This window comes from Eretmochelys imbricata, chromosome 2, assembly GCF_965152235.1.
Source record: "Eretmochelys imbricata isolate rEreImb1 chromosome 2, rEreImb1.hap1, whole genome shotgun sequence".
Taxonomy (NCBI): Eukaryota; Metazoa; Chordata; order Testudines; family Cheloniidae; genus Eretmochelys; species Eretmochelys imbricata.
Genome location: NC_135573.1, coordinates 95915083 through 95942488, shown reverse-complemented (window position 1 = coordinate 95942488; position 27406 = coordinate 95915083). Strand labels below are relative to the sequence as shown.

Below are 27406 nucleotides of genomic sequence, written 5' to 3'. Positions count from 1 at the left end.
ATTGGAACAACAGTTCTGGTGACTGAAGTCTTCTGACTTCAAGGGTACAACACACATTGCAAGTTTTCTTGAAAGACCCAATCGATGTTCCTCAATACTTTTTCTAGACTGACCATTCACAGGGATGATCAGCTAATCCCTTATTCCCACTAATGGCTCTGATGCAGACACCTGTCTCTTACCACCTAGAATGAGATTACCAAGTCTCTTCCTTCAGAGCACCAAACAGATACTAGACATTCACTTCTTACCTCAGACAAACATAAGAATGGTCATACTGGGTCTGACCAATGGTTCATCTAGCCCAGTGTTCTGTCCCCCGACAGTGGTCAATGCCAGGTGCTTCAGAGGGAATGAGCAGAACAGGTAATCATCAAGTGATCCACCCCGTGTCGCCCATTCCCAGCTTTTGGCAAACAGAGGCTAGGAACACTTCAGAGCACTGAGGGACCTATCCTCCATGAAGTTATTTAGTTCTTTTTTGAATCCTGTTACAGTCTTGGCCTTCACAACATCCTCTGACAAAGAGTTCCACAGGTTGACTGTGCATTGTGTGAATAAATACTTCCTTTTGTTTCTTTTATACCTGCTGCCTATTAATTTCATTTTGTGACCCCTATGTTCTTGTATTATGAGAAGGAGTAAATAACACTTCCTTATTTACTTTCTCCACACCAGTCATGGTTTTACAGACCTCTATCATATCTCCCTTAATCATCTCTTTTCCAAGGTTAAAAATCCCATTCTTATTAATCTCTCCTCCTAGGGAAGCTGTTCCAAATCCCAAATCATTTGTTGCCCTTTTCTGAACCTTTTCCAGTTCCAGTGTATCTTTTCTGAGATGGGGCAACCACATCTGCATGCAGTATTCAAAATGTAGGCATACCATGGATTTATATAGAGGCAATATGATATTTTCTGTATTATTATCTATCTTTTCCTAATGATTCCTAACATTCTGTTAGCTTTTTTGACTGTCAGCGCACATTGAGTGGATGTTTTCAGAAGAACTATTCACAGTGACTCCAAGATATCTCTCTTGAGTGGTAACAGCTAATTTAGAACTGATCATTTCGTATGTATAGTTGGGCTTATGTTTTACAATGTGCATTACTGCACATTTATCAACACTGAATTTCATCTGCCATTTTATCGCCTATTCCAATTAATGTCTTGAAATGAAGGCTCTGTATTCTTTTTCTAGTCTTAAGTTATCCAGCTCCTAGATGGAGCTTATTTTGAGGTGTATTGATAATACTATTAATACTTTGTACCTGTGTAGCACCTTTCAACCCAAAGCCTCGCACGGCTGAGCATACAGGGAGTCATATTGCACTAGCTGAAGCTTCCAAGTGTAATGCTATGGAGAATACATTCCAGTAACTTAACATACCAAAGACCAGGTACAGTAATACTGATATTGAATAGCAAGCAAGCAGCCTTAGCCAATTCCAACTTCACATTTTTCCAGATAGTCATATAGAGTCTCAAGTATATGACACCAAACATAAGAAATATTGAGGAAATCTTCACAAAACGCAGAAGTATGTTGTCAACAACATAAAACAAACATCCTTATACTAAGTTTTTTCCTCCTAAAATATTTAAATATATGCCTCTTAACAGAAATTAATGGTCATGTGGCCATTTTAGAACACTGGTTTTATTTAAGTAACTTGCTCTAGGGAGAATCAATTTTGCACTTACTCTCTTTCCTTCTGTAAGACTTTCTGTGACTCATCCAATTGCAAATGCAAAGCAGAAACATGCGTTAATTCATTCCCTGGAGGATGGACTATGTTGTCGAGCCTTTGTCTAGGTTTTTCCCAACTGATGTCAGGAGCAAAGGAGTCAGGAAGGCTCAGATTGAATCTCGTACCTTGGTTCTTTCTTAATGTGTTTTCAGTTGTCTCTACCTCCTGAGAAAAAAACATAAGAATAAAACATCCTAAGCCAAAAAGACAAACATATGTAAGGAACAGCCATCTCATAATGAAGTCTACAAGGGCCGTCATGCTCCTCAAACATGTACAGCTGCACAGAAGGAAGAATCACATCGTATCTTGCACATCAATATGAGAGGCCAATAGGCCGTGGTCAGTAATGCTCCTGACCGCCTTGATGATCAGCTAGTGTGGCTGGTGGCACTCTGCACCAGGAGTTTCAAACACGCGGCCCTCGGTGCGCATGCGGCTTACGGAGTTATTTTCTACGGCCCGCCATAGGCGCTGACTCCGTGGTTGCTCCGGGGCTGGAGCATCCACAGGGAAAAATTAGTGGGTGCTCTGCAGCCAAGCTCCCCACTCCTCCGCCTACCTCCCAGCACTTGCTGCCGCCAAACAGCTGTTTGCACACGCCGGGGGAGTTGGGGGGAGGAGCGGAAATGTGGCATGCTCAAGGGAGGAGGTGGGGAAGAGGCAGGGCCAGGGCGGGGATTTGGGGAAGGGGTTGGAATAGGGGCAGGGAGGGGGCATGTTTTGTTGTTTGAGTGAGGTGGTTTGGCATTCTGTTTTGGCTACTGTCTGCCGAAGGTGGAAGGTTTGCAGTGCTGTGGGATGAGCGATTTGGGTGGGAAGTTCTCTTCAGGGTGGGGGTTGGATGGTTTTGTTTACTTGAATCAGATCAATGTGCCTCTATCCCCCATGCTCTCAGGACAGCACCTCCTGCTACAAGACATGTGCTCACACGCCGCACATGCTCCCAGCCTACAAACTGCACCTGGCTGCTCCCTGCCCCCTAAGCATTTTCATTCTTCTGTGTACATGAACTAGGAGGCTCTTCCCCCACCGGAATGGTTACAACAGAACATCACCTTGTGGAAGCTAGTGTCCTCTTTGCTTTTAACCCCAGCCCAGGTGCTCAGAACTGGGGGACTCTCAAGGACTGCATCTTGCACATGTTGCCATACCTCTGGCCCCAGAGCCCTTTAAATCAACAGACAGGAGTCACAAGAGACTTGACCACCGGAGCCTAAGCTGAGATCAGCAAACTCATATCATGTATCATCAATTTGGCTTTAAATCCTAGATTCAGGAGGTGAGAGCCAAGTGTCTTGCCCAGGCTTTCGGTTTTCCCTTTCAGATCAAATCCCGCTTGGTGCCTCCAGAGTAGCTGACGGGGCAGGCAAGCCATGATATGTTCAGCAGCACCCCACAGGTCTCATTTAACTTCAGTTGTTCATTTTTTTCATTTTTGACTATACTTTTGTATCATTGTATGAACAGGTTTCAGTGATGCGGCCCTCAGGCCAATGTACTAGTCCTCATGTGGCCCTCGTGGTAATTTCAGTTTGAGACCCCTGCTCTACACCACAGAAAAGGTGTATCCAACCAGAGTGGTGTGAAGCCAAGGATCTGTTTCTCTCAGGCATTGAAATATTCTTTCCAGCTAGCATTTTGAAAAGGTCCCAGATGTGACCCTGAATCCAAATCCCATTGATGTCCACTGGTTTTTTTCTGGAGGGACGGAAATTGTGCAGGGGAAGGGAATAGAGTTTATGCCTAAATACATTTCTGTTTTGTGAAGGCAAATGATTTTGCATAAAGAATTGTGGGAACAAAATTTAATCCATAATTAAGTAAATTGAAGTTCTCCCAAGAGAAATCCAGCTAACTTCAGAAATACAATAAATTGTGTTTCCTCCAATTAGCTTATACACTAATTCAGTTTCTCTCAATAAACCTCTGGACTGTTCCTGACAACTCTGTTCGACTGACATTACCAGAACTTTTTAACATGATGCCTGAAAATTATATTGTAAAAGATACTGTAAATTAGGTAAATGGATATTCCGAGGCAATTTTAACACTCTGAAACTATAAAGCCTCAAATTAAAGCTGGCATATTATCCTTCATCAGTGAAGAAGATATACTGTTAAAATGTATTTGTGTCATTCCCTCCTTTAGGCCCTGCACATTACACATTTTAGTCACTCTGACATACAGTTAATAACATACGTCTGTGCAGAATTTGAGACTTGGGGTGATGTTCCAGCCCTGTTGAAGTCAATGGAAAATCTCTAGGGTCAGAGTTTTGCCATTGGACTATAAACAGAAAATACTGTTTGGGTGTTCATTGATTTGAGTTCTGTATTACAGTGTTTTTGAGTTTTAAATAGGATTGCTAAATAACAAATAGCACACTGTAGTTCTCTTCTATAACAAAGACAGATGCACTGATCATAGTGTGCATGTTTAATAGCAAAGTCAAGAGAATTATTACACTTTTTATGGATGTCAGTGGCGATTAAATGAATAGATTCAAAGACCAATGTGTATACCTCGAATAATCACTTTGTCTAATTAAAGGAGTTCATTTTAAAATCAATATTGCAAATATAGTTTTAAAAGGATCCTTCGTGTAAAAATAATTAGGAACATAGTGTTTTGTATTTAATTCAGCACATTTCTTCTTAGAGTAAATGAAAAATATCTTCGTTACATGATGTGACCACTCGTCGAGGTCAGCCTGATAAAAAAAGTTGGATGATGATGATACCAGAACAAATCATAACAGCACAACATTTTCATTAAGTCTGGTGAACTCGCAGGAAACTGCCTAACACATTAGAATCAAATCACTGGCTAGTCCTTCTGAATAAGGTTCAAATATAATTTTCCAATTGTTGCAAAAATCTTAGAGTTCATAATAAACTTGAGGCCAAAATTCTTAACTGGAGTAAGTCCACTGAAATAAAAGGAATTACATTAGCAAAGAATTTGGCTCTATGTCTAAGCCCCTTTTTTGAGTGTGCCTAAAGAAGAAACACACAATGAAATGTATAATGGTTCAGAATCTTTTTTCAGGTTGATTCTCAAGTACCAGTAAAATGTGTATTCAGGGTCACAGCACATAGCGTAATTCACCTCACAGCAGTGTCGGTGGAAATTCCGACAAAAGATGTACATGCTGAAGGCCCTGATTCATAGTCTATTCACGTCAATGCAAACTTTGAGTTGACTGGGCTTTGAATCAGGCCTATAGTCAATACAGGTTATAGGTGAAGCTGTTTATGATGGGTATATAATATATATAATATATATAATATATATCCAGGGCTGGAATGAATACCTACAAAGGAAGAGGGTACAGTTCCATTTGTTAAAACTAGTTCCTTTATTTTAAAACAGGCAACTGTAGAACTGGAAAAGTTGCACCAAACTATTCCACTCATTAAGAGTCCATGGCTACCTTCTGATCCTATATTACCAAGAAACAACATAACTACAGTCCTGGCTCTTTACTAATACTCCTGTTCTGCAGGAAGGGGATGCCTCCCCCCCCCCCACTCAAGAAACTCAAAGTTATTCACTAGAATCCAGAATTAACTGTGAAGAGCAGGAAGAATTTTGGAAGACCAGACTATATAAATAGCTTCCACTCATTTTCAGATCTACCTGTGTCCATAGACCAGTAAAGACATTAATGACTGGACACCAGAAAACCTACACTGCTTTTTGAAGGGGGAAAAATTATACAAGTCACAGGGAGCCCAAATTATCATCTCATGTAACTGCCCCCATGACAACTGTTTATATATGAGTGATAATGTAAATTGGTCTTCTAGTTTATATATAAACAAAGCTTTATGTACTGAAATTTTAGTAGTGGAGACAGGCATACATGTATAGTGTTACCATGAAGCATAGAAAAGTAGACCTTATGTAGTCTTGCTAAAAATGCAGACTTCTGAAGATACAAATGTATAGTTCCCTTACCTTTTGTGTTTCTTGTACCACAAGGATCTTGTTCTTGATCACATCTTTAACAGGTTCTTGTTCCAGACACACAAACGGGTACTCCTTTTCTGTCATACAGGACATCTCTGAGAAACTGGGTTTCTTTTTCCAAGTGACTTCAGTTTCCCACTCTTCCTTTTCAATTAGTAAGTCTTGGTTTAGCTTTTTCAGTGCATTCAGTTCCTTCATTGTGGTCTCCAGTTTGATTCTCAATTGTCTCCCTTCCTCCCGGGCTTTATTCCTTTCTGCTCTAACTTTGCTCCATTTCTCCCGCCAGTTGGCTGTGCAATCTGACCACCAGCGCATGGTCTTCTCCATTTGGGCCGCTCTAGCCTTAACTTCTTCCAGCTCCCGAAGTCGGAGCTCTTCAGAAATCTCCCAGTCATTATTGTTACTAATTTGCATGCAAGGATGATGAGAAGAGTATGGATAGAGCCGTTGAGATGGTAAACTTGAGTTACAGAGGTTACCTGTTGCTTTGCTACCTTCAGCTAGTTCATCAGATTGTCTTTGTTGGGTCCTGAAAACCTGTGTCTTGTCAGATAATTTATGGACAGAGTCTAGATTCATGTTTCAATTCTTAATCTAATTTCACACCTAAAACAGATAAGGAGAATTGAATATTAGTTATAAATATAACTACACATATGTCCAATAAATTAGAAAATCTTTAGAACCATGAGCACATCAGAAGTCAGATTGTAGATTCCACTTTACTTTTCTGCCCAAACTGCGATGCCCTTATTAAGATTTTGCTTGAGCAAAATCTCAGAATTTGCTTGCATAAGAAAAGAATACAACAAAACTAAGGACCTCAAGACTTCATCCTCTCTCTCTTAAGAAAATTAAGCTTTCCATAAGGGGTGACATATAGCAGTCCCAACACCAAGAGCAGCAGAGGGATAGTCTGTCCCCATTACTTCTGTGCTACAGTCATCTACAGAACACTTACCACATGAAACTAACTCAGCTCTGCTAGCCAGTGCTTGGGATGAGAGGAGTAAAACCTTGATTCCACCCATTCCCCACTTCTCTATAACCACTTCTACTCACCTGCTTGGGGAAAGGGATGACTAGTACTTACTTTCAGCCCCACACACAGAGTGGTGAATTGAGTCACTTGTGCCCCCTTACTCACCTACTTGGTATCTTAAGGAAAAGTGACAGTCCTGCCAGTATTAGCAGAAGAATGGATCCTGTAGGTAAGCATTGACACTTCTACAATCTAACATCTAGCTTGTTTCAGTGATTTGTATATTATGGTGATTAGTTTTAAAGTTATTACATTAATTTGAAAAACAACCTAAATGAAAGTCCAGTAACAAATTATTTACCAACATTTCATCTTGAAAAAATTAAAGCAATTAACAAGTTATTTTAGCGTAATGCTTTGCTCTCATTTTTATGCATATTAGCCAGGAGCTTCTGCAGTTTTTTTCAATCACCAATCAATCAGATGTTCCCAGCCAGTTTTAATTGGTATTTGACTTTGCAGAACATTCATAATATTATTTGTCATTTATTAAATGTTTCTGGATCATTGTTATAACATAACTATATCTACACTGCAGCTAGGAGTGTGATTCCTTTGCTCTTTACATTATAAGAAATCTGTCTCTCTTCAAAGACAGTAGCTGACTGAGAGACACACATTGCTCTCTCTCAGAGACTTTATTTTCATTCTTGCTTCTTGTTTTCACAAATTTAAACTACAAGTCATTTTATTGTACCAAAAGTATGTCATTGTTTTTTCTGTATAGAAACGTCATAAGACAGAATTTGGAGATAAAGTTGCACCATTCAGCATCAGAAGCAACAGTAAGGACAAAATTACAAGCCAGATAATAAGTACCAATACGAAAAGTTCCTGAAGGAGTTTAATATCTGGACTTCAGTATAACTCCATTCTTTTGGGAAAAAAAACCTGAAATATGTATTTACTCTATCACGAACCCTCCTCTCCATCCTTAATGTTGTGCATATCTATACAAGAGATAAAGATTAAGAGAAGAGGAATATTATGCAGAAGGATTTATATTTCCACCTAAAATTGAACATTTGTTGATGTTCACGTAGATAAGGGTAACTAGTGGCTTTGCTCTTTGAAAACACCCTTGGGGCCATACAGGTAGTATTGGATGCAGCCCACAATGGTAAATAGGATGAGAACTACTACTTTAGAGGGAGGCTGATACCTATTTCCCAATTTTGGTTATACAAAAACCCAGACTTTTATACCTATGCCCAAAGAAGTTGTCTGAGGATCACCTGTTATAAGAGGCCAAAATCAAAGGCCCAAGCTGTATAAAAGGAAAGAATGAAGGATTCATGGCTGTTCTGGTTCTCAATCTGAGACAGTTATGATCTTGTAGGTTTTGAAGGGCTAACACCTCTCAGAGCCCAAGGTTGGAGCTGGGGACCTCTGGTAAGCTTTTTAGCATGTGTGTAAGTTCTCTTTTTTAAATGTTTTTTCTGTGAATCGTTCACTTTAAGAATAAATGTGTGCTTGCTTAGAAAGGGTTGTGTAGTAACTTACAACTGTGGGCAGTTATACTGTTTTTTGCTTTCTCTCCAAAGGCTATACACAGGCTGACCTTTGAGGCAGGTCTGGCTTGCTGAGGAGACCACTGTATAGCTAGAGAACTGCATAGCCTGCAAAACCTTGGGCAGGAAGGAGAGCACTGAAGAGCCAAGAGTCTAGAGTGGGTTCCCCTTGAGGGATTTTGGAGGAGTTGCCCTGAATTGTGACAATAGGATCAAACCCTTGGGAAACAGGCTACGATGGTGACCCCCTTGAATGATATCACAGTCTTATCTCATAATGCACACAATTTTTTGAGGAAAAATGTCATATTGATAAAGTTGTACCATATTTGTATCAGTTGAAAGCCTCTGCTATAATGGATGTGTGGATAGAACATGTGCAGTCAAATCTTGGCCAGATAGACAGTATGGCCCCATGGATAGAACACTGGACTGAGACTCAAGAAACAAGATCTATTCCCTGGTCTCCAGCTGGTCTACTGGGTGACCTTTTGCAAGTTGCTGCACCTCTTTACCTCAGTTTCCCCATCTGAAAAAATCGGGACGATACCAACCTTTTCTGTAATGCACTTTGAGATCTACAGATGGAAAGTGCTACATAGAAAAACAAAAACAAAAACTATGCATTACTACATATTCCAAACAGACAAATAATATAAAGACAGGGCTAGCCCTAAAGATTCTGTGGCACTAGATATTTGCTCCTGTTCCTTTCCATCACAATTACAGAAGGTCCACTAACACAGTCAGTCAAAATCACTGAAGATTTTACATCTCTTATTTTCCTCCACAAGCCACTTATTCTGCATGCATGGCAGTAACCTGTTGTAGGGAGGCCAGATAAAGATAATATTGCATAGCATTTTAATCATCTTATGCATATAGAACAGGGATCGGCAACCTTTGGCCCGTGGCCCTCCAGGATAATCCCCCGGGCAGGCCGAGCCGGTTTGTTTACCTGCCACATCCGCATGTTAGGCCGATTGCAGCTCGCACTGGCCGCAGTTCACCACTCCAAGTCAACTGGGGCTGTGGGAAGTGGCGGCCAGCATATCCCTTGGCCCACACCACTTCCCGCAGCCTCCATTGGCCTGGAACAGCAAACCGCTGCCAATGGAAGCCGCGATCGGCCAAACCTGTAAATGCGGCAGGTAAACAAACCAGCCCAGCCAGTCAGGGTGCTTACCCTGGTGGGCAGCAGGCCAAAGGTTGCAGATCCCGGATATAGAACATACTGTACAATTGACAGCTAACTGACAGCTAAGCTCATAACACCCTTGTGAGGCAGCATTACTTGCATTTCACCATTGGGACACTTGGGGCAGTGTTTAAGGTGCAGATTTTCAAAAATGATCTGTAATTTTGAGTATCCAACTTAAAATAACTCAGCCTGTTTTGCCAGAAATGCTGATCACTTGCAGTTTCAATAGATTTGAATTGGATTTGGCCACTCAAAATTACAAGCCATTTTTGAAAACTCTTGCTATAAGTATGTCTTTTCCAAGGTCTACACCAGGCAATGGCAAAGCTGATATCAGAATTATCAACCTATTAGACAGCATTGCCCATCCATGGTATCAACAACATCTCTAACAGTGTAAAAGATCTGGCATGGAAAAGATACATACACACACACAAAGCCAGAACAGAAAATTGTATAATTAGAATACCCACATGGATCCTAAAACACTGTGGACACAATCCGAAGTTCCTCTATTGATTCTAGGGCTCATCAGTAATCTGCCGAGCCCCTGGCTTCAGAACTCCTCAGGGCCACAGGGAACAGTAACTGGCCAGAACACAATATGTACCAGACACAGCTCTATGCCAGTGGAGGGGTAAATGGTGGAAACCTTATCCTGGGGATATTCTCTGGTGGGTATTTTCAATGTGATAAAAAAAAAAGTGCCATAATGCAGGGATGCATCGAGCCATGATTATGGAAAAAAACCTCTAACAAAATATTCTGTGTGGTTTACAGTAATAAAGTGGAATTCTCTGTGACACCTTAACTAACATTTAATCTGATTCCAACAGTTACTTTGTTGGATTTGTAGATCATAAAATCTTTGACCAATCATTTTCTCTGGAGATGAATGATTTTATTACCCTTGACTCGCTCACTAGGTAGACTTCTGAGTTTGAGAAGTTATCTGATTTACAATGAATGTCACTTTCAGTTATTGAAAAAACATTTACTAAATGACCAGGAAAGGTTCTGTCATAAATATAAAGGGAAGGGTAACAACCTTCCTGCATACAGTACTATAAAATCACTCCTGGCCGGAGGCACAAAATCCTTTTACCTGTAAAGCGTTAAGAAGATCAGGAAACTTGGCTGGCTGACCAAAAGGACCAATAAGGGGACAAGATACTTTCAAATCTGGAGGGCATTTGGGGGAGGGGGAAGGTTTTGGTCTGTCTGTCCTGTGTGCTTGCCGGACACAGATCAAGGAAGCAAGCAATCCAACTCCATTAGAATTAGTAAGTACTAGCAAGGGAATGTGTTAGCTTATTTTTGTTTTGGCTTGTGATTTTCTCTGTGCTGAGAGGAAGGTGTATTCCTGGTTTTTCTTTTTGTAACTTTAAAGTTTGGCCCTGAGGGAAATCCTCTGTGTTTTTGGATCTTTTGTTACTCTGTAAAGTTATTTTCCATCCTGATTTTACAAAAGGTGATTTTTACCTTTTTTTTTTTTTAATAAAATCCTTCTTTTAAGAACCTGACTGATTTCTCTATTGTCCTAAGACCCAGGGGTTTGGGTCTGTGATCACTTTGTAACCAGTTGGTTAGGATATTATTCTCAAGCCTTCCCAGGAAAGGGGGTGTAAGTGCTTGGGGGGATATTTTGGGGGAGTAGGAACTCCAAGTGGATCCTTTCCCTGATTATTTGTTAAATCACTTGGTTGTGGCAGCATACTGTTCAAGGACAAGGTGGAGTTTGTGCCTGGGGAAAATTTTTAACCTAAGCTGATAAAAATAAGCTTAGGGGGTGTTTCACGTGGGTCCCCACATCTGTACCCTAGAGTTCAGAGTGTGGAGGGAACCCCAACAGGTTCCAAATTTTGATGAGCAACTAATAAATGTGGTTGCAGTCAACTGTATTATTTCTGTTGTCAGGCCAGTTGTCTGGCAAATATGCATGCCTGCTAATTTTCAAAAGGAAGGGAGTTCCATAGGTGAGGTCCCTGAACCAAGAAGGCCTTGAACTTGGCCCAGTTCAGACATAACCAAAGGAGAGCCAGGTTTAATTGGCTTTCTGACTTCAACTACCAGGAAAATAGCAAGTTGTGGGTGTATGTAGAGATGATTGTGAAGAACCTGAAGCCTGGATTATTAATTTTCAAAATTACAATAAATTGAATGAGTAAAAGATATTCAAGGCTCCCACATCAAGGGGAAATGACTTATTAGTACAATAAACTTACAATAATTCTCCTTATCCTTCCAAAAAAGTTTCAGAGTTATGTATTTGTAAACTTTCAAGACATGTAAGTAACTTTTAGTCTGCTAGTAATTTGCAGTCACCTTGTAATTGGGTATTGGTATGTGGAGGGCTCTTCTACAAATTAAGTGTGATTTCCTCCCCTTTCTCCAACTGGCCAGATGTGAAATGATGTTGATTCCTTCCTTCAGCATTTGGCTTGAACTCTTTCTTCTGTTTTAAATCATTTCTTTAGTTAGGGACAGGTTGGTATTTATTTAATCTATTAAGACAAGCTATCAGATGGTACTCAGAGACAAATAAAACTACTCAAAGAAAATGCTTAGACCACACTGTAGCACAAAAAGATCAACCTAAGTGGTTAGATGAGTAGCTTGATAAAACCACCATGACGCAGCCTAGATATCCCTCCCATTATGGAAGATGCATGGGCTGAGCTCCCCAGCTATGTACCAAATTCCCATGAGGCACTGCAGCAGAATCTTTGAATAAATTTTATTTTCTGCCAAAGTGTTTCAGTTTTGGGGCCTTCAGGCTTTTTGACTAAAAGTTAAAATTCTAGGCAGACAAGAAATACTGTTCTTGGAAAATTCTGTTAACTTGAAAAGTGATTTTTTTCGTCAAAAACGAGTTTTGACAGAGAAATTGTGATCAGCCATGCTGAGTGATCTCAATTTCTGATCACTAATTCCTGGAAATATTAATCTGCCTCTAAAATGGTGGGATAAAGCCTGTTTTCTCAAATATAGATCTTTTCTCAAATATAGATCTTCTCCCCAAATATAGATCTTTTAGTCTATGGAAAGTATGTTGGGTGAAGTTAGATCTCTTGTTCCTATTGTTTTGAGAGCTAAATGTTAGAGGACGCGAAAGGTGTAAATGAGTTACTATGAGTGAAAAAATAGGGCAGATAGCACCCATGCTCTGTTTATTAGGCAGAGACCACAATAAGAATGACAGTAAGAAAGCTTTTGTAACCATGAATTGTTAATATTAGTACTCGCACTCCTCTTTAATAGAAGCCATAGGACTCTTAGAGATAATCAGTTATAAGTCTCCACATACACAGGAATCACTTCATTAGGTTATGCTTGAAAGCATAATAGCTTTCAAATCTACATGTCAAGAGGATAGAATGGATCGTTTTAATGTGCCTGTCTGTGGTAATTTTGCAATTGTTGCTTTATGTAGGATAACGCCACATGGCTGCTGCCATTGACAGAACATCACTAAAAACAAGAGACTGCATCTCAGCAAAACATGAGAAGAGCATCTGTGTGTCAATCTGCAGAAGGCGGAGTAACAAGGGAAAGCTAAATGTTACACATAGGATTTATTGTTGCCTCTCAACTCTGAGTTGTGGCTGTGGAAAGAGACTTTGCCTGTAACACATGTCGAACTTTGTCTGCTTTCTTTCCCCTGCATCATCTGTTCCTTTAAACACAAGAACTAAGGGTCACCAAATTAAATTAATAGGCAGCAAGTTTAAAACAAACAAAAGGAAGTATTTCTTCACACAATGCACTGTCAACCTGTGGAACTCTTTGCTGGAGGATGTTGTGAAGGCCAAGACTATAATGGGGTTAAAAAATTACAAACCTAGATAAGTTCATGGAAGATAGGTCCATCAATGGCTATTATCCAGGATGGGCAGGGATGGTGTCCCTAGCCTCTGTTTGCCAGAAGTTGGGAATGGGTGACAGGGGATGGATCATTTGAAGATTACCTGTTCTGTTCATTCCTTCTGGAGTACTAGCCATTGGCCACTGTTGGAAGACAGGATACTGGGCTAGATGGACCTTTGGTCTGACCCAGTATGGCTGTTCTTATGTAAACATTTAAAAAGGACACTATCAATTTGAAATCTAGTCAACTAGAAAAAAAAAAGAAAGAGAGTTAAAGGGCCCTTTCAGCCATCATATCTACTCCCAAGTCTCCTGACCATTTTTGTAGTTCTCTGTTGACTTTTCTCAGAATGTTTCTCTTCCTTGTTCTGTGAAAAATCCACATAAACACAGTGACTTCCCCTCCTGCACAGCTGCTCCTAGAGATCAGTGACCCATTAAGGTAAACATCATACAGAATCAGTTTTTGTCCCTAAGAGCTTAGTCTATAAACAAAACTACAATTTAATGATCAGAACTTAGAAATTAAAAAAAAAATCCCAGGAAAAAAGTCCTCTAATCTTTTTCAGTCACAGTAATACTTGGTGATGATTTTTTTTGGTCAATATTATTACAATTAAGATTTGCAGTTTTTCACAAAATGAGAACTTAAAGAGGATAAGCATTTTGTTTATATTACGGTATATGAAACCAAGTCATCACTGGTGCCATTTCATTGTATTCCTCTTCTCAGCTGGTGGAAATCAGCATAGCTCCATCAACTTCCATGGAGCTATGCAGATTTATAACAGCTGAGGATCTGGATCCAAAAGAAAGAGGAGGATTCAATGAAGTTGCTCCAGTGATACTATAATCACAGGTTTCAGAGTGGTAGCCGTGTTAGTCTGTATCAGCAAAAAGAGTGAGGAGGACTTGTGGCACCTTAGAGACTAATAAATTTATTTGGGCATAAGCTTTCGTGGGCTAACACCCCTGATGAAGTGGGTTTTAGCCCATGAAAGCTTATGCCCAAATAAATGTTAGTCTCTAAAGTGCCACAACTACTCCTTGTTTTTTTAATAATAATCAAAATAAGGCCTTCAGTTCTGTGATAGTCTTCCTGATGTATTTAAAACTATATACTCTCTCTATTCCACCCCTATTCAGCCCACTTAGTTATGTGGTCTCCCGGGGTTCATGAGGCCCAGTGAATATACGCATCAAGACAAATGGGACAGCAGGTTGAGTTGACAGGTCAACCTGGTTCACAAGGTGGAAACAACCAAAACGCAAAATCCCTGCCCATGCTCCAAGGTTGGATATTACAAGTTGTTCAAGAAAAGAAGTCCACATACACATCTCAGGGCTATAGTAGTCTAAGAAACTCACATCCTTTTAGATGGGAATGGAAGCCCCCAAACTGATCCTTCAGAGGACTGTGGAAAAGCACTTCTGTCCTCAAGTCACGGGGTCCCTCCTTTCCTTTGCATTCTTATTTCCTCTCTTTTATGGATGGAGAGATGAGTGAACATCTTCCATGGACCCCTACCTTTCCCCTGCTGATAGCTCCAGCTGTTTAATGTCTTCAGACTACACTTAACCCCCTAGTGAATTTTCCATAGTTGATTGATCTTCAGTTACATACACAGAGCACAAATAGATTTTCCTCATAAAATCAGTAGGGTGAAAAATAACATGAGACAGAAACATCTAATTGTTTAAGCTATATGAAAAGGGGAAAAAAGCTAGAGAACACACAGCGTTTGGCAAACACAATCAGGAATTTGGGTCTTTTCCCTATCTTTATTATATAAAAACTTGTCTTGTTTTTTTCCCCTAGCATTGATAAGCAATGTACAACATCATTATCTGATTAGAGAGAAATTCTTGATTTATGGAGTGAAGATTGGCAGTGAGACGACATGTATTAACCATTAATATTCTGGTCAACAGCTAGCCAACCAAGAAAATTCTGTTAAAATTTCAGCTCCTGGGTCTTACCCCATGGGTAGAGAGGAAGTCACTGCCTCTATAAGTAACATTTTTTTCCTTCTAAAAGAATGAGGAGTACCTGTGGCATCTTAGAGACTAACAAATTTATTTGAGCATAAGCTTTCATGGTCTAAAACCCACTTCATAGGATGCATGTAGTGGAAAATACAGTAGGCAGAGATATATATACACAAAGAACATGAAAAAATGGGTGTTGCCATACCCACTATAATGAGAGCTCACACCTTCTTGTCAACGGCTGGAAATGGGCCATTCTGATTATCACTACAAAAGGTTTTTTCTCTTCTACTGACAATAGCTCACCTTAACTGATCACTCTCATTATATTGGGTATAGCAACACCCATTTTTTCATGTTCTCTGTGTATGTATATCTTCCTACTGTATTTTCCACTGCATGCATCCTATGAAGTGGGTTTTAGCTCACGAAAGCTTATGCTCAAATAAAATTTGTTAGTCTCTAAGGTGCCACAAGTACTCCTGGTTCTTTTTGCTGATACAGCCTAACATGGCTACCACTCTGAAACCATTTTTTTCTTCTGTTAGTAGCCGCACATGCATATGCCATTCAGGTGAATCAAAAGCAGTATCATTAGGAGATAGGGCTTGGAGTGTCCCTCCAAAGTTTGCATCAGATCTTAAAGCAGTCCCGACTATGTAAGAAGTGAAGGCATGCACAGGCGGGAGACACCCCAAGGTTTCAAAAAAGGTCACTAAGAAGAGCATAAAGGCATGGACAGCCACAACAATCTGTCTCTGCTCCCTGATTGGTTCTGCTTCTAGTATTGGCTCTCCTTCTGGCAGCAGCCTAGAAGATTTGCTAGACCATCTAGCGGGGGATGGCAAAGTACTGGAGGACTCCAAACAAGTATGCAAGGAGCCATCTGAGTAGTCAGAGGGAATCAGGGGTGGCGTGATGAAGCCACAAGGTGGCCTGACTCATCTGTAGCTCATTGTGAAGAGGCCAGCATAAGTACCAAGGCAAGCATGGTAGTCAGTACTGCAAAAGCATCCCAAGATGTTGAGAGTGTGGTATAGTATGGTATCAGCATGGGAAAGACTGTGTAGATGGTGCCAAAATACAAGCTGTGGTTGGTACCCACTCTGACAAAAGTTCAGGCACGAAGGCCACAAGCGCCAAGACAGGGAGTGCAACTGAGGCCGAAAACCTTACCAGAGCCAACCTGTCATGTGCTAGCATCAGAGATGGAAACAGGACCAAGTCGTTGTCACATTTCTTAGCTGGTGCTGCTAACAGTCTCTACGTCAGAGGTGAGGAGCCAGACTGGCCTGGAATAGCAGGAGATACCACTAGTGCAATGGACTACTGCACCATAGGGAAGTCTGGGATGGAGAGGCAAAGCGAATCCTTCGCTGTCTAATACTCTTGTGGAGTTGTCGGTACCAGTAATGTATTGAAACCATGTTAGCGGGAACCAGATTCAATGGCGGTCCTGCAAATGGTGCTGCAGATGATGACACAGTACCATATTTCCTACACCTGTGCGGGAGAGAGACAGGTTGACAGACCAGTTCTACCCTGAATACCTGAAGCGTCCCAGTGATGTTCCAAGTCCTTTTTTGAAGAAAAGGAGTCTGTCTTCAACTTCAAGTGGTTCTGGTCTGTTTTATGGGTCCTCTTTTAGGGAGGCCGCAAAGAGAAAAATCAACCCCTCTCTCTCCATGGAGAAGAGTCTGAGCCTAGGAGTCCATCAGAAACAATAGCAGCCACCCTAATGATCTGAGTTGGGCCTCACTGCCTGCTTCGTGAGGTGGTGGTTGATATGCACATCTCTGGAAATCTGCACCTCTCCTTAATAGGTCCTTCACTGAGGCAAAAAAGGCAGCTTGTGTGGGGGGTCACTACTAGAGGAGAGACCCTACATGATGGGCAATGCTTAAAACCTGGCAAGCGCTGCATGCCATCTGTGTCTAACAGTGAAAAATATTAAAATAAAACTTAAAATAAAGTATTATCTGGTTGGTAGCTTTCTTTTTTTAAAGCATTAGTTAACTACTTACAGTTAAGGTAGAGAGCTAAAATCTATGACTACACAGAAGAGAAACCATGAGGGAAACCAGAAGGGGAGCTTCAAGTCAAGCCATAGGCAGTGACAAGAAACTGAGTGTGGTGGTGCTGACCTTATGCAGATTCAGGAAGGATCATGAAGATGTGCAGGGTGCCTGTGATGCTCGGAGGGTACTACTGCAGAAAACTCTTCAGCTCCAGCATTCTGGGTGCACACGCACCTGAGTGTGCAAGCAGTCAAAGAATATATTTGAATGAATCTTTTTAAGTGCTGTCATTCTTATGAAAGTCAGCACTTAGTTGTACCACTGCAAAGCAAGCAGCTGAATAAAAGATCAATGAAACAGTTAACTTCTTTCATCCCAAAAGCTGGGAAGCACTCAGTGACTAAAAATCATCAAAAGGAAACATATCCAAAATCAACAATCAACAATCTATTTTATGAAGAATCTATGCGTTATTCTTGATGGACCCTTGGGGAAAAATCATGTTTTCTGGCAGTATTATCATTGTCAAGGCTTTTTTACTGTGTGGGTGTGGGTCTGATTTCAGACAATTTAGAATTACTTTCCAGCTGTTAAAGTAAATATGCCATACTTGAAAAGTAAGGACGTGTGTGTGGTTTACAGAACCTTTAAAAACAAAGAAACAAAAAGACCTATAGGAACAAGCAAATTCTAGTACAAATATGCCTGTGTCCTCTCTAGTCTGGTCTAGATTATGAAAAGTACCAACTTGACAAGGACTGTCAGTAACTAATCCAGGCTGAATAACCACTGGACAGTTTTACAGCATGTATGTTTCAGGACAAATGGACCCCAATTCACCATGGGTTATCCCAGTTTCATGCCAGTGTAACTCTATTGATTTTAATGAAGTTACACCAGTGTATAGAAGGACTGCCACAGTAGTGAGTCACATCTATAGTGTTCAGCACGATAACAGTCAAGGCTAAAACTACAACTTTAAAGTATGGAGTTATTTGCTAGGCGCTCTGAGGTGTAAATTGATTAATACATAGTTTCCTTTTTTATAAGCTTTAGATCTTTGTTACATTTTATGCTGTTCCCATGTTGTCTGCTCACTTGACCAATTTATAATTTGATCTAAATTTGCATAAGAACATCAATTCTGTTTGTAACTCTTAATACCATTCATATGAATTACAAGGGGTCTCAAGCAATAAATTACTAGATAGCACAAGGAATAAACTGTCTCACCCAACACGTTCCCCTCCTCCCCAACAGAAAAAAAAAATGCTCTTAAAGATTTTAAATTTGTTTTATTCTCAAAGATCAGTTTGTGCTTCATTTCTCATAATTATTCACTTTTTCCTGTGTTTCTGCCACAATTTGGCCCCTATCCTATAACTGGATTCACAAGAGTGGACATATTCCAAGCCCAAGTGACTTTAATGGAATTCTGAAAAGGTTCGCCCACATGGATCTGATTGCAGAAACAAGGCGTATGTTAAGAGGTTGGGAAGGTTTGTTATTTTTTTAAACTAAAGAGAAAGGCAGTTTCAAAATGCCTAAATGTAAGCCAAAATTATTATGTTTATTTTTACACAGCTATAAAACATCCACAAATCAGAGCATATGGTATATTTTCCAAAGGCTGTTTAGTCAGATTCTCCAAACGTCATATTCCTTACATGTGCTATAAATTTAAAATTGGCCAAAAAAATACCTTGAAATAAAAAGAGACAGCAACGAGTCAGAGGAAGACTGTAATTAAATCATTTACTTCTTTTCTACTTTCTGTGCCTTATTCTTTTATTTAAACAGTTTTTGCTATAGTCCTTTCTGTAAATCAAAGTAGCAATGCAAAGCTACATTTCTATTTAAAGAGTCCAATTATGCTTGTCACTCATCTGTTAGCTAAATAAAAGGAGGAACACATTTTTCTTGTATGAAAACTGACGTTATGTCCCTAATTGTTCATAGTGGAAAGTTTTAATGTTTTCACTGTCTTTATTCCAACATAAAATCTGTAGAGCAGGTGATGGAAAAATTTTCTGCAGTGGTAAACTGTCAGGCCTGGTCCAATGCTCGCTTTTCTGGGATTACATGAAATCACAGCTACAGTTCAGCTACCCTGACTTAAGTTAAAAATCGGGGCACCTCTCCTCTTTTCCCAGTCAAACCACTACATTTTTTGAACCATTTGAAAAATAGAACAAATAGAAGATTAGGCACAATAGCTTGAGCTCAGCATTCCCTTTAAAGGAGATCAAAATGTGAGCTTTTAAAACTCTTAATGCAAAGAAAGAGAGCAATAAAACTAGCAAGATCCAGAGAACTGGAAAAAGAAAAAAAAATCCCACACCTGCTGTTGCACGCATTCCTTGAGGAAACAGAGAAGATAGTATACAAGACGGACAGAACAATTTCCATCTGAGCCAAGTTTGGCACAACTTCTGTTGATCTGGCCCCTTGCAGCTCACCTAATAGATTTTTGCTGATGAACCATGAACAATGATTTGCAGAACACACAAAGGCTATGTCTACACCACAACCAAAGACAAGCCTAACTCAATATTTTCCTGCTGTTTTGAAGACAACACAAGGCATCCTTGTTCAGGGACCAATTCCCAACATCAGTATGGGGCAGCAATAACAAAAAAGATGAGTACATGGGTACTACCGGGCAAGTCACAAAATGGGGAAGAGATGGCCAGCCCTCTGTGGAGATAGAGGTGGTTAGGGACTATTTAGAAAAGCTGGACGTGCACAAGTCCATGGGGCCGGACGAGTTGCATCCGAGAGTGCTGAAGGAATTGGCGGCTGTGATTGCAGAGCCATTGGCCATTATCTTTGAAAACTCGTGGCGAACCGGGGAAGTCCCGGATGACTGGAAAAAGGCTAATGTAGTGCCAATCTTTAAAAAAGGGAAGAAGGAGGATCCTGGGAACTACAGGCCAGTCAGCCTCACCTCAGTCCCTGGAAAAATCATGGAGCAGGTCCTCAAAGAATCAATCTTGAAGTACTTGCATGAGAGGAAAGTGATCAGGAACAGCCAGCATGGATTCACCAAGGGAAGGTCATGCCTGACTAATCTAATCGCCTTTTATCATGAGATTACTGGTTCTGTGGATGAAGGGAAAGCAGTGGATGTATTGTTTCTTGACTTTAGCAAAGCTTTTGACACGGTCTCCCACAGTATTCTTGTCAGCAAGTTAAGGAAGTATGGGCTGGATGAATGCACTATAGGGTGGGTAGAAAGCTGGCTAGATTGTCGGGCTCAACGGGTAGTGATCAATGGCTCCATGTCTAGTTGGCAGCCGGTGTCAAGTGGAGTGCCCCAGGGGTCAGTCCTGGGGCCGGTTTTGTTCAATATCTTCATAAATGATCTGGAGGATGGTGTGGATTGCACTCTCAGCAAATTTGCGGACGATACTAAACTGGGAGGAGTGGTAGATACGCTGGAGGGGAGGGATAGGATACAGAAGGACCTAGACAAATTGGAGGATTGGGCCAAAAGAAATCTGATGAGGTTCAATAAGGATAAGTGCAGGGTCCTGCACTTAGGACGGAAGAATCCAATGCACCGCTACAGACTAGGGACCGAATGGCTAGGCAGCAGTTCTGCGGAAAAGGACCTAGGGGTGACAGTGGCCGAGAAGCTGGATATGAGTCAGCAGTGTGCCCTTGTTGCCAAGAAGGCCAATGGCATTTTGGGATGTATAAGTAGGGGCATAGCGAGCAGATCGAGGGACGTGATCATCCCCCTCTATTCGACATTGGTGAGGCCTCATCTGGAGTACTGTGTCCAGTTTTGGGCCCCACACTACAAGAAGGATGTGGATAAATTGGAGAGAGTCCAGCGAAGGGCAACAAAAATGATTAGGGGTCTAGAACACATGACTTATGAGGAGAGGCTGAGGGAGCTGGGATTGTTTAGCCTGCAGAAGAGAAGAATGAGGGGGGATTTGATAGCTGCTTTCAACTACCTGAAAGGGGGTTCCAAAGAGGATGGCTCTAGACTGTTCTCAATGGTAGCAGATGACAGAACGAGGAGTAATGGCCTCAAGTTGCAGTGGGGGAGGTTTAGATTGGATATTAGGAAAAACTTTTTCACTAAGAGGGTGGTGAAACACTGGAATGCGTTACCTAGGGAGGTGGTGGAATCTCCTTCCTTGGAAGTTTTTAAGGTCAGGCTTGACAAAGCCCTGGCTGGGATGATTTAACTGGGAATTGGTCCTGCTTCGAGCAGGGGGTTGGACTAGATGACCTTCAGGGGTCCCTTCCAACCCTGATATTCTATGATTCTATGAAGAAGGATCACTGTGTGTAACTGGTTGTGTTGTATCCTTTAAAGGGGCTACAGGCCCAGCACAGCCCTGATCCCATTTGTGGTCTGGTCAGTAATACATGCCGGGAAAGAGGGCAAAAAAATAGAGAAAGCGGCATCTAAGTTTACACTGTATCTGGGAGTGCATCTCTCAGCATGGGTAGAAAGGCTCATGCTAGCTCTGTTTGAGCGAGCATGCTAAAAATAGCAGCATGCATGTTGCCGCTGTGGTGGAGACACGAGCTCAGACCTAGGTAGTTGGGTGAGCTTGAGCCCCCAAACTGCAATGTCCATACTGCTAGCAAGCTATCATGAGTCTGTCTAGCCACTCCCAGCAGTGCTGCAGACATATTTTATAGTGTAAGCAGCCAAACCCTGGAGGATCAACAGCATAGAGGGGTAAGAAGCTAGAGGCTTCTAGGACAGTAGAGAGGAACTGGAGTGGGGAGCACCAGCTGGGCACGAGGGGGGTGGGGCTCAGTAGGAAAAAGGAGGAGGACAGTGTTGGATGTGCCTGTGCATGAGCTCAAGCAACAAGACTGTGATAAGCACTCCTACACTGGGAGTGGTGGTGAGTACTTTGGATGTAGACTGGAAAAGGGCAGGTGAAGGCAGAGTAGCTGAGGAGCAGGGCACTCCACCAGGCCAGAGGTCCAGACTGTGCAGCCACCAAACAGTGCACCTCGCTAGGCTAGCTCAACTCAGCTTTATGTGCACCACCACAGGGCTAAGGGTGTGTCTACTTGACTGCTGGGAGTGTGTCTTGTAGCCCAGGTCGACAGCCTCGCACTAGCACATTATAAATAGCTGTTGCTTTGAGGTTCAGGCTCAGGCTAGAGATCGGATTCTGAAGCCATCTCCTCTCTTCAGCTTCAGACCCCGAGCTGGAATGTCCACATTGCTGTTTTTTATGAGCTAGACCGAGCTAGCATGAGTCTATCAACCTAGGCTGTGAGACTTGCTCCCAGCAGCTGTGTCTACATTGCAGTAAAAGACCTGATGCACAGTCGTGGCTGGTCTGGGTCACCTGACTGGGGCTTGCAGGGCTATAAAGTTGTAGTGTAGACCTTTGGGCTTGGGCTAGAGCCTGGAGCCTGACACCCCATGAAGGGGGAGAGTCTCAGAGCCTGGGCTCCACCCCAAGCCCAAATGTCTACGCTGCAATTTTATAGCCCCACAGTCCAAGCTGTGCAAGTATGCCTCAGCTCACCTGGCATCTGAGGCTCAGTGCTGTGGGGGGTTTGTGTGGTGTGTGTGTTTGTGTGAAGGTACTGGACTCCTCTAGAGGTGGGGAAAAGAATCAGTTTAAAAAAAGAAACCCATTTCATTGTTGCTTTTGAATTCTTAAGTCCCTTATCCCAATTTCAGCCCATGGGTCTGTACCCTTTCCCCTGTCTAATATTCTTTTATATAAATGGTCTCAGAACTCCTGTGTGTGTGTGTGTGTGTGTGTGTGTGTGAGATTGTTTTTGTGTGTGTGTCAGGGGCTTTGGGAGCCATAAAAGCAAAAGGGTCTAAACCAGATCTAAAGAGAAAGAGGTGCAAGCTCACTACTTCAGGACATCCAGCAGCACCGAGAAAGGAAGGAGGGCTTCATACACAAGGAACAGGGAAGAGTTGCAATATGGCTCCTTGTTAAAAATTCTGGGAGGAAGCCTGAAGTGGTTTAGTAAGAGGCCTAAAGGTACAACAACATAAGGGTGAGACACCTTAGGGAGGTGGAAGTTCTGGGGAACTTGTCTACAGATCTCTGGGGTGAGTTGGGAAGGGCTAATAACAAAGGATTTTTGAAGTCCTTGGAGGAAGAATGGTGTCTGGCTAATCATCCAGCAATAGCCAAATTCCAGGAGAAAAAAAGGTAAGGGAATAGTCGAGTGAAGGAAGATGCTATAGGTTAAGAGAGCACAGAAGGAACAGTTTTCCATAAATATATATATATTTTTAAAAGCAGTTGTCAAAAACAAGATGTTTCACAGGGAAGTGTAGATTGACAAAATCTGATGTTTCTCATTTTGAGAAGGTAAAAATGTTTAGACATTAAAATATTACTGCATTATACAATATGAAATATTTTAGTATGAAAGACAAAATGAAATGTGTTTTGGATCATTAAAATGATTTGATTGTCCCATATCTAAGTTTTTCTTTATTTTCCTTTCACAGGTAATTCCAGCTTTGTTCCAATTTGTACTGAAAAATTTGTAATATTGAGCTATCCAGCAGAATGGAAATCCTGCTTTCTCACCAGCTCCACTGTTAGCTCTTACGGGCAGACCGATGAGCCCAGGAAGGAATTTTCACAGGTGCTAAACTACTATCATAAGTAGTAAGAATGAGCACTGACCTCACCATATATAGAGCTAAATGTAAAACTCCTCTGCTGCTTAGCTTTCCACAATAGATTCTTCACATATGAAGACCCACAGTGTGCCAACCCCCACGCCCGTTAATTAATCCAAACTATTTTTGCAACAAATTGAGAAGGAAGAGAGATTACCATTTTTATGTTTACTACTTGGAAAGCACTCAAGTACAATGCTGATCATTGTCTTTTGAGTAAGTACTCAGATTAAACAGACATAGGTTTATTAAAAGCATCCTTTAAGAAATTGCATATCCTCCTTCCTGTGAATCTTCATATCCACAACTCTTCATTAAAAAAGAAAAAGTCAAAGCTCAGCTTACAAAGTTACAAAAAGCAAAGCTTCATGCTTGAAAAGTATCTGAAATTTCAACAGAAACTACCATGACTGCCATCTTTTCCAGCTTTAACTTATTGAGAGAAGACAAGTAGGGTTAGGATTTCTAGGCATTATGGTAATACAAGTAAATGAATAATATTGCATAGAACTCCATGCACACAAATTTGTGATGTACTATAGACAGAAAGATATGCAGAACAGAAATGGCTAGAGACATGTACATTGGTTTCTCCTTCAGAAACTGCATATGAAGCCATACTCAATTTTGCTTAGGCTATTTGATGATGTGTTCAACAATGATCAAAATTTTGAGCAACTAGGATGTGGGAAGTTAGAGGTTGGGAGTGTAAAGGCTATCTTTTGATCAATTATGGTGTGGATAGCAACAATATATATATATAACCCTGTTTCCCACTAGTCCTTCCAACTAATGCTTAAAATTAAAATAATAAGTCTTATGGCCAGTGAATATGCATGCTCTGTATCTACGTAGCCAAACTACAGGTAGCAAGGACACATTTGAACCAGCTTTGACATATCTAAGTTCTATATTAGTCTAGTTATGGGTTCAGAGTTTAGATGTTTATCTAAATTATCCAAACTTATAAAGAGTCCATAAATTCTTCTGTCCCTTGTTCAATGTACTGTAATACTATGTAGTGTTGCAGGAGAGGGCCAGCATCCTGTTTCCTCCTTCATCCTCTTTGAAACACCCTCCCCTTGGATGACTTTGTGGCTGCCAGATAGGGCCACTGCTCCCATTAAGTCCCGAATGGTCTTTTGGAGGGGGACATCAAGCTACATCGCCACACACACAGGTCAGCAGAGCACTTAGTCGCTCCCTGCTGCTACCACTGTATCTGAGATTAGAATTGGAAGGAAGGGAGGGTCCTTCTCTGAGGAGCTCAGAGCATAAAGATCTTTGCACATGTTAAAAAAAAAAAAAAAAGGATAAAGTAAAGGTGACAGTGGATAAAACTCACTTTCAAGTTCTCTCAAGTCTACTATATTAAAGTAAATAACACAAGGGAGAAAAGTTGTGGTGAACCCAAAACAACTGATTAAACAAAAGGATGCATGATTAAAATGAGCAAGCTATTCTTCAAAGTGGTAAGAGGGAAATCAGAGGATGTCTGTATTCAGTACAACACTAGTCTGTAATTATATGGAAGAAGTGGAAAACAGGCTGGAGACTGCTGATAACAATTGCCTGTTTTGGTTGCTAAAAACAGCAAAGGATTGTTTCTCAAAAGTCCAAATGATTGAGATAGACTGAAGAACTACAAAGCACACTGTCAGTTTCAGCTACAATAGAGACGAAGAGCTCCTGTTGGGTTACTGAGTCCATCTCCAAGTCTGGACACAAAGAAACTAAATGCTTATTTTCAAAAGCGGCGAGCATCCAGCAGTTCCCAGTGTGGCAAACTACTTTTGAAAGTCAGACCAAAGAATTTAAGCCCCTAAAATCATCTCCTAAATCCTTATTTTGTGCACCCATTTTAGGAAAATATTGGCTCAGAAGTCTAATGTGAAGGCTTTTGAGTATATAATTTCAGGTACCAGAGATAAATGCTGTCTACTGGGTAGAGCTGAGACTAGGAATCTAAAGTTCTATTCTCAGTCCTCCATCTGAATTCAGTCTCTCTTAACATTTCTCTGTTAGCTTATCCTATTGTAAAATGGATAATGTAACACTTACCTACTTCAGAGGGGTGCTGTAAGAATTAAAAGGAAGCCACCAACTGCACATCTTCATACAACCTAATTATCAAATATAAATAGTAGATAGTATTTTGTCCCCTTCCCAAAAACAATGTTAGTCTGAAATTGCTTCCCACAAACCAAAGATCCAAAAACCTTTGAGAAGAGAAACCATGCCCTGAAAGTTCTACAAGTTTGCCTTTCAGTTACCATTGCTTTTCCCCTGAAATTGGAGAGGTGCACAGAAGGGTCAAGAATCATGGCTTTCAAACCAAATGGTGCTCAAGAAATGACACGAAAATCTTTTCACGTTCATCATTCATGTGACATTAAAACAGTAAAACTACCTTGCTGCACAATCTTCGGAGGAAAAAGACTTTGATCATCATGGAGATTTTGCAGTAATTGAGGAAGCAAACAGGATGCACAGATGACTTTAAAACTGCTTGGGTACATTAGAAATTAAATCCCTATTTACATTTCAGAAATGTATGTAGAAAAATATTCCACAAGTAGGGTAAGGGAAAGCCAAATGGTAGCAACACTCTGGGTAGCAATATTATCTGGGTTCAGGTTTGGACTAAATACAATTGGTTCGGTGTTGTCTTCAGTTTCTGCCAGCCTCGCAAAAGTGGGCAAAACATCTTTTTTTAAAAAAAATTATTTTACCATATAGAGAAGGCAGATCTGGAGACAATTTACTTAGCATAAATTACAACTGACTTCAGAAGCAATAACTTGAATTCTTGAGTCTCCTCAGATGTTCAGCCAGTAAAAATGTCCAGCTAAATGTGATTTAGCAGAAAAATGTGCAAAATCGGTTATCTAAATACAAGCCCGAGCGCTCATGTGCACCATGTGGTATTTTCACACTCTTTGGAGGAGTAGAGACCAGGAACTCATGAAAGGCTTACACTGATCCATTAATATTATTGTTACCTTTCAGATATATTCATAATATTCATTTTATTTAACTGATTCTAAGCACGACATGGGAGAAGAGCTCAACAGAATGGAAGTAGCTTTTACAGTATATAAGAGGGGGCGGCAGCATTTCAGAGCACCTGTCCTGTATCTTGGTGAGGATTTATGCCTGGGGATCACAGATGGTAGACTCAAGACCTAAAATTGGGCAAAGAGCATCACATCAGAGAAACCGTTTTTCCCCCTCTCCATATTTCTGAAATGTTAAGTAAGTATTGAGTAGACATAGACATTGTCTGTAATTAGGGAAAGCATGCAGTACTGCTGATAACAAATCTGGATTTTTACTTTTATATCTTTTGCTGCCAAGTTATTAAAATGGTTTTAACGTTATCTAGGAGAGAACACTAAAATG

The 27406-nt window shown here is 40.9% G+C and overlaps 1 protein-coding gene across 1 annotated transcript in view; it reads right to left on the bottom strand.

Moving 5' to 3' along the window:
* Positions 1–6309, bottom strand: part of CCDC102B (coiled-coil domain containing 102B) — a 308469-nt gene extending 302160 nt beyond the window's left edge. The window contains exons 1-2 of the mRNA XM_077809076.1: positions 5719–6309; positions 1708–1919 (exon numbers count right to left, since the gene is read on the bottom strand). Coding sequence (XP_077665202.1) covers positions 1708–1919; positions 5719–6309 — 803 coding nt within the window. The remainder of the gene's footprint in view (positions 1–1707; positions 1920–5718) is intronic.
* Positions 6310–27406: the final 21097 nt, after the last annotated feature.